The sequence below is a fragment of the Vicia villosa genome, linkage group LG5, assembly GCF_029867415.1.
Source record: "Vicia villosa cultivar HV-30 ecotype Madison, WI linkage group LG5, Vvil1.0, whole genome shotgun sequence".
In the NCBI taxonomy this organism is placed as follows: Eukaryota; Viridiplantae; Streptophyta; class Magnoliopsida; order Fabales; family Fabaceae; genus Vicia; species Vicia villosa.
In genome coordinates, this window is record NC_081184.1 from 48,979,717 (window position 1) to 48,987,665 (window position 7,949).

Sequence of the window (7,949 nt, forward strand, 5' to 3'; positions counted from 1 at the left end):
ACATCAATACGAGTATAAAAACTTATGTTATGGACAATTCTCTTTGAAACTAATCAATGAGAGACCAATCGTTAGTTGGTCCAGTGGTGATTGGCGCTGGACTTGGTAGGGAGAACCGCGGTTCGATCCCCCGCAACTGCGATCGGGAGGGGGATGGAACCACTTGATGCCAGAACTCGCCCCCGAACCGGACTAAACCGGTAGTATAAAGCCAAAAAAAAAAAAAAAAATCAATGAGAGAGAATAAGAAAAACATTCCAAAAAAAAATACAAACAAAGCTAAGGTGTATTAATCAACATTTATAATTCATCATGAGTTTTTCTGTCAACACCAGGTACATCTTATGCCAAGCATATTCACTGCAACATTCATGAAATGCTCGTGCAGGTCCTCATTGTTTACAGTTGGAGGATTGAAAGGTTCCCAATCTTCAAGGAAGTCTACAGTTGCATTGCACCTATACACGCCAGCTTGTCCAATGATAACCTGCATAAACGAATCAGTGAAAAATACAGTATACATTGCAAACATCGTTTTTGTTGCAGTTGAAACTCGAATGGGAAAGATACATAAGGCTCGAACTTCAATTACATACCTGCTCAATCCGCTGTCTCAGTTGGTTGAAGCTTTGTTTAGAAAAGGCTCGGAAGGTACCACCAATTGTCACATAATCTGGAATAACATTGAATGCACTGCCTCCTTGGAACTTTGCAATCGTCACTACCTGTGGGAACATGCGCTATGTAAGAAAGACAAGAGGATTGTATTGCTTTCAGAAAGCACGCCCTTCAACAATGATGATCCTTGAAAATAAAATTATGTCAAACTATCTCTACAGTGAAAAAGCTCTAACAAGACTTCCACTTTATGCAGATGAAACAGCTGGAAGTTTTCCTTGAACAGGTTGCTGCTTGGGCACTTATAATTAAACATGTAGAAGTGTATCATGCTGATTGCTTAACATTGTTCTGGATTATGAGAGTATCTTGCAAACTTAATTGATCTTAGCAAGTAAATAAGCTACTGTTTGGAAGAGCTTAAGGAAACAACTTATGATATGTCTATAAGTTGTTTTCAACTAATTTTCATAAACTCTCCAAGATAGCTTATGAAAACATCTTATACCTTATATAAAAATTGTTTGACTTTATTTTATCTTTTGTTATAGAAATAGCCTAAACATAAAAACTTATGCTATAAGCGCTTAGTTAAGTTGTTTATCAGAACTGGGCCTAAGAATGAAGTAAGTGGATAATACGAAGGGAAATATCAAGAATCGACAAAATTTACCTGGGAGTCTAGAGGATCAGCCTCGCGAGAAATAATGTGTTGTAAGCTAATAATTACATTGGAAGCTGCCAATATGGGGTCTATAGACTGTTGAGGAATAGCTGCATGACCTCCTTTTCCACTTATTTTTGCTTCAAAGAAGCCACTTCCTGCCATAATTGGACCAGACCTAGAGGCCACTTCACCTATTGGTAATTCAGGATCAATATGCAATCCAAAGATAGCCGTAATGTTTTCTAGTGCTCCTTCGTCTAAAATTTTCTTAGCCCCTCCACCTCCTTCCTCTGCTGGTTGAAAAACAAGAACAACAGTTCCCTTGTTTATAGACAAAAAAAAAATAAAGAATTTATCAGTTATCCATGAGAGGATGAAGACTAAAATAACCAGACAAAATAGAAAAAAGTAGCCGACATAAGCTATAGAGCATTGAGCTATTGACACAGACATAACGCCATCATGAGATTGATACTCACATGTACACACCGATAAAGATCATCAAAAGGGACAAATTTTTACTGTTGATGAGAACTTGGACAGTAAGGAATGGTGATTATATATTCTAGATTGACAAAAGTTGTATCATGAAAGATAGTTTCCTAATATCGTATAAACTAAAGGATATTTCACTTTGATATTTTTGGACTTTGACTTCAAAAACATAAAGGAAACCAAAGTAAAGAAGCCAAGACATATTAAAGATCTCACTTGTATCTCTTTTTCATGCTGTTTGAGAATCTTTGCTGCACCAAGTAGCATGCTAACATGAGCATCATGACCACACGAGTGCATCTTTCCAGGTACTCTACTCTTGTGCTCCCACTCCACCATTTCCTAAGGTTTAAACATGATATAACAGCAAAAAGAAAAATTTGAGAAAAGACAAACAAGTTAACAAAAACCTTTGTATTAATACCCTATAGAAATTAAAATTTAGAACAATTGCATTAACTATACAAAATTGTTAAGAACCTCAGATTTGATGAGATATGGGTTGAAAACGAGCTTATAAGTGAAAGAAAGTCTTCACTTTACAAACTGATTTTATAGGGGTTGATTAGGCCTAACCCAAATTCTAAGATAGTACCAGAGTCTATCTTATCTTTTAAGAACTTACGACTCCTAACCTTCAAGGATAGGGAAACAGGGTTTATTGACCCATATAGCTTATTGATAACCAAGAAAAAAGTACACAGAATTCTAATTCCTCACACTAGAGCACGCACTTTCTAGTTTACAAATTTTCAGAATTCTTAACCCTTGTAAGAGAGGTTAGTCCTGTTTGTATAACATAGGCTATCGCTACAAATAGAATTGATCCCCCAAATTAATCGGTCTTTAGATCGGGTATCGAGTTTTCAAAAAATAAAAATAGTTACATACAAAATTAACGCAAGACCTGTTAGTCTATCCTTATTCCCAACACCATGGTTTTAAAATGCAATCCGTAGCCGCAATATTGCTGACGCGGTAACCTCCGCAACCGCATCAGACCGCAATTGCAGTGTAATTTAAAATTAGACATTTGAAGTTTGGAACGCATTAAGAACCGCAACAAACAATTTCACCCATGTTTGTTTAGTTATGTTCATCAAACATCAAATTTTCAGTATCCCAAAACCCAACTTTCTTATAATGTAATGAAAAATCATAACTTTAAGCGTCTCTCAACTGTGTTTCAAACACATCCCAATCAAAATTCACATAGCAACAGGCGCAATGCGTGTTGCAGCAACTGCAGTGCAATTACAATTGCAACCGCATCCACGACCGCAATTTAAAACCATGCCTAACATTACTCAAGATTGGTTGGGTTATTTGCTATCATACCACTCAATTCACACTCCAGACGCCAGTCCCTAGCTATAAAAAGAGTGTGTTAAGAGTCTTGTTGAATATTGAATAATATTATAATTTGAAAATGAGTTTAGGGTTGAGTTAATTAGAAACATTTATAGTTAAAAAAGAATGAAAATTGAAGTAATATTAATGAACCTGCATGGGAAGAGCATCCATATCAGCTCTTAAAGCAACAAAAGGAGAGAATCCAGTTCCTATGAAACCAACAACACCAGTGATTGCAACTGGATGTTTATAAGGGATACCCAATTTATCCAATTCTGATCTTATCAGTTCACTTGTTTCAAATTCTTGATAACCTAATTCTGGATTCTCATGAATCTTCCTTCTGATACTGACCATCCAATTGAAAACCTCTGGACTCTTGGCACTGTCTAGAAAGTTGTTGAACGAGGAATTATCTGTTGATGACAAAATGGGTGTTGCAGCGAAGACGTGTGATGTGAATATGATGATGCAGAAATGGAAATAATTGAATTTGAAGGAAGAGGACATGGTTTGTTTTGGTGTGTGAGGGATTTTGAAGATTGATTGAAGAGTAAAACAATCAATGTTGTTTTGGTGTTTTTGTGTGTTTTTATAAGATTAGTAGGTGTGGCTCTTCATTGGTTTCAATTTTCAAAACCCGAAGAATTTTCTCACTTGTATGACTCAACGGCTGAATATAAAAAGGGTTATTACTTTTGGGATCAGGATTGTCTCCGGTGACATTTTTACCGGAGAGGGTTATGTGAAAATCTTCACTCTTTAATTTTTTTTTAATATATTTTATTTGTGTACTTTTGAGAAAAATTGAAGCGATATTTTATTTGTGTACTTGAGAAAAATTGAAGCGGTGAGATTTCACGGGACATAATTTTAATTGGCAGAGAATCTTTTCCCATTACTATTCTAACTTTAAGGGTGATTATCGTCAAAAGTTACAATTATTCTTAGATTTTAGATTTTAAATATGCATTTTCTAACACATTCAAATTGCACTCAAATTGTGAGATTTTGTATCGAACTCTGATATCGACAAATATAGCTTTTTGGTTCGATAGAGACTGAGCATGTTGTCAAAGTCTGTTCACGTGTTGATGTTAAAGTCTTGCATGTTGTAGTCGATAATGTTAAGTTTGTTAGCATGTCGAATTGGACCTGTTTGTTTAGCCTAATTGTTTAAGTTTGAGAGATGTTGATTGTTGTTATTCACTTGTAATTTGTAAACCTTTATTGAGTAAGTGAATAGAAAAAAAATTACAATCAATCCTAATATTTCTTCTTCTTCTTCTTCTTCCCTCTTATCTCTCTTTCGTGAAACTTAATAGGGTTTCTTGTGTTTGTTCAAGAAACTCAATCTTTCTCATAGTTTTGGTTTGTTCTTGACGGCACTCCGATATAACAAACTGGTGCGGTGAGCGTGGATAAGAAGATGTCGTCGACGAAGTATGAGATTGAGAAATTCATTGGTGTGAATGATTTCGATTTGTGGCACTTGAAGATGCAAGCCCTTCTTGTTCAACAGGGTTTGCTAGAAGCGTTAAAGGGAGCCACATCCATGGATGTTGCGCTAACGGAGAAGGAGAAAATGACGATGGTAGAGAAAGCCCGCAACGTAATCATATTGAGCCTTGGTGATAAGGTTCTCTGATAGGTGTCGAAGAAGAAGACGGCGACGGGTGTATGGTCGAAACTCAAAAGTTTGTACATGACCAAATCGTTGGTCAAACACCTCTACCTGAAGCAAGTTTTGTATTCATTCAAGATGAGTGAAGACAAAGTCTTGGCTGAGCGGTTGGATATATTCAACAAGGAGATTCTTGATCTTGAAAATATTGATGTCAAGATCGATGATGAACATCAAGCGTTTTTGTTGATCTTGTTGTGTACTTTACCACGTTCTTCTGAGTGCACTTGCCCACTAAATGTTTTGTATGATGTCAAAACTAGGAAAACTTTAGCATTATATACATTAGAAGGTATCTCTGAGTCATCATGTACACCTTTGCATTATGGATCTTAGAATGCACTTAAAACATGTTTGGAAAAGGTATCATGCATCAAAAATCAGTTGCATAGCATTAAAAGTCAGTTGCAAGCTTTAAAAATCATTTTTTATCAAAACACTAGTATATGTGTTGACACATACATTGCATAGGTCAACACTTGTGCTGCAATAATAAAGCTTGTAGCTTCTGTTTATATGTCCTGACTCATATGTCAATACATGTTATCTATGTGTCGACACATACGATTTTTAGGTCGACACATGTGCTACAATTTTAAAGCATGTAAGCTTTTGTTTAATGTGTCGACACATGACTTGATACAGGTCTACACATGCATTTACATAGGTCGACACATGTATGAAGCCAAGTATGACGTTGCACTTGATAGTAGATTAGTAATATGGAACAGTAGATAATTATTGACACTAAATAGTGAGAAATGTAGTTTCTTTTTTACACTAATAGCTAACACTACCTGATTAGGTTCAAAAATAGAAGACTGCATTAAGTTAATATATAATTTTCTCCGACAGTTATCATGAAGGGAAATAATAACTTATGATTGGGATGGCTGCAAATTAATGTTGATTTCATTCCTTCCTATGCAGGAATGTTTCCATGCATGTGTATCTGGCTATGGTTACAAGGTATGTTTACTAATCTCATAATTCGAAATTCAAACTTTCAGTAGACTGAGACAAATTTAACGGCAACTTCCACTGGTGGATGTTTAGTACAAAAACTAACCAAAATTTTCTTCGGACAGATTAAAGGCAACTTCCACTGGTGGATGGATGGTTAGTGCAAAAACGGGCCAAAATTCCTTTAGACAAATTTAAAGGCAATTTCCACTTTTGTCTATGAGGCACTTTTATCCTCTTTAATTTTGTCATATTTGAACACACCCATGAACATTAAATGTCCATTAATTTCCAACAAATACATCTTCGAATTAACCTTGGGTTTATTCGGAGATGTATCTCTGAATTAAATTTTTGCAAAAAATTAATTTGGTGTGTCCAGAGATATATCTCAGAAAACAGAAAGTATTTTGAAAATTTCGTCAGAGGCTTGGAAAAATAGCAAAGCTGCAATGAAAATTGTCATGCTCATAAACTAAGAGAGTTTCTCATTGCTCCCATATAGGGTGAAAAACACCCATAAAAATCCCAAAATATCCTTCGGATATGCATATCCAAAGACACCCTTTTCACATTTTAAGATGTTTTGGATATGCATATCCAAAATGATGTTTTTTCCAATTTTATTTTTTAAATGTGGGAATTAAAATATAAGAAGTTGTTTCGCATATGCATATCCGAAAACACCATAAACGAGTTTCGGATATGCACATGCGAAATGTGCTCTGAGTCTTTATTTTTTGAAAAAAACTAAAATTTTACATTGTTATAATCAGAGCAACGTAATAACTTGAACTGATAAAATGTAATGCAAATAAAAAACGTAGACTAAAATAAAATATTAAAATAATTGTTTGGATAAGTGCGAAATGTAGAAATATTACAACACAAAAAAAAGTCATAAATAAAACATAGGCTACTACTACTGAGTATGCCTAATCCTAACTCCATGCGCCCTCCTCTGGCTCCTATAAGCCGTCGCACTAGACGCCTCACTCATAACCCTCTCCATGATGGCAACCGCCTTTGGACCGCCCCACTGCATGATCCCTCTGTCCAACGCCTCCTGCCCAATCAACTTTAATCACTGAAGGGCGTCTAGTTGATGTCATCGTGAGTAGTACGATCGAGGTATACACGAAATGGCTCAACTTTCTGATTCCCCCTATGGAGGACATATTATGCAGCCCTAGGCATGATGTTAGTGTACAAGGGATCAGGATCGTAGCCATGGATGCGGTGAAAGTACGAGATGATCCAGCTCTGAAACACAAATATAAAAATATGTTACAAGTTAACAAATAACACTTTAAATGTGATATAATTAAAAAGACGTGTATCATGAGGAGTGTGCAAGAGCCACTCAACTGTCTGATCCTCCAGTTGCATGCTTCATTCAGCTTCTAGTAGAGGTATACCAGAATGGCGGCCCCCAGTTCCACTCATGAACTGTAGATAAATCAATAAAGTACAGGAGGTATGTCATGTTCACGTAGGTTGCATTTTTGTCCACAAAGAGGGTCGTGCTAACCAAGAACATGAACTAACACCACAACGCATAGGCTCGGTGGTACTCAACAAAAACCCCATCACCCTCCTCCTCAGACTCCGCTGTCGCCACCAAGTGGTTCTCATAAATCTATTTTAGGATGGAAAACTGGATATGCGCCCCATTCGTCGTCCTACACTCAAAATCGGCCATATATGGGTCCATACTTAGATAATCCACTATTCACTCGATGGCCTCAACCCTCTGTATCCAGGAATGGTCCAATAACCATCCTCTGATATGCAGGTGGATCAGACAGGCTACATCGTGCAGTATGATCGTCAACTCCCCAACAGAAAAGTGGAAACACGACGTCTCTTTGTGTCACCTTTCGGCAAATTCCCCCTGCATGCCGTGGCTAATGGTGACATATTCGTTACAACATAATCCGCCGAGACCGGATCTAGCAACAACATCATTAAACCATTGAGCCTGCGGTTTAAAGAGATCAAATATTTTTCTCGAATGGTTCACGAATTTTATGGGCATCGTTTCCCGTCACAACAAAAAAACAACAATGTTAGTAAACCGTTAAAATTCATTTCAACTATTTGTAAGTAAACTGTTTAAATTAAAATATGCAATAAAAAAACAACCTTGCCGTTGTTTACCCAGAATTT

The 7,949-nt window shown here is 36.4% G+C and overlaps 1 protein-coding gene across 1 annotated transcript; it reads right to left on the bottom strand.

Annotated features, from left to right (window-relative positions):
- Positions 1 to 268: 268 nt before the first annotated feature.
- Positions 269 to 3,894, bottom strand: LOC131601637 (IAA-amino acid hydrolase ILR1-like 4). The gene is made up of 5 exons (XM_058873503.1): positions 3,284 to 3,894; positions 1,997 to 2,122; positions 1,292 to 1,606; positions 597 to 725; positions 269 to 487 (listed from the first exon to the last, which is right to left on the bottom strand). The coding sequence occupies exons 1-5, from the start codon at positions 3,641 to 3,643 to the stop codon at positions 326 to 328; spliced, it is 1,092 nt and encodes a 363-aa protein (XP_058729486.1). The 5' UTR covers positions 3,644 to 3,894; the 3' UTR covers positions 269 to 325.
- Between the last annotated feature and the right edge of the window lie 4,055 nt (positions 3,895 to 7,949).

What these genes read in the sequence shown, in the direction of transcription:
- LOC131601637 (XM_058873503.1), bottom strand. Translation starts at nt 3,643, where the DNA reads ATGTCCTCTTCCTTCAAATTCAATTATTTCCATTTCTGCATCATCATA. An exon ending in CTGATCCTCTAGACTCCCAG is followed by an intron (nt 726 to 1,291) that starts GTAAATTTTGTC and finishes ATGTTCCCACAG; the next exon opens with GTAGTGACGATTGCAAAGTT. An exon ending in TGAGACAGCGGATTGAGCAG is followed by an intron (nt 488 to 596) that starts GTATGTAATTGA and finishes TCGTTTATGCAG; the next exon opens with GTTATCATTGGACAAGCTGG.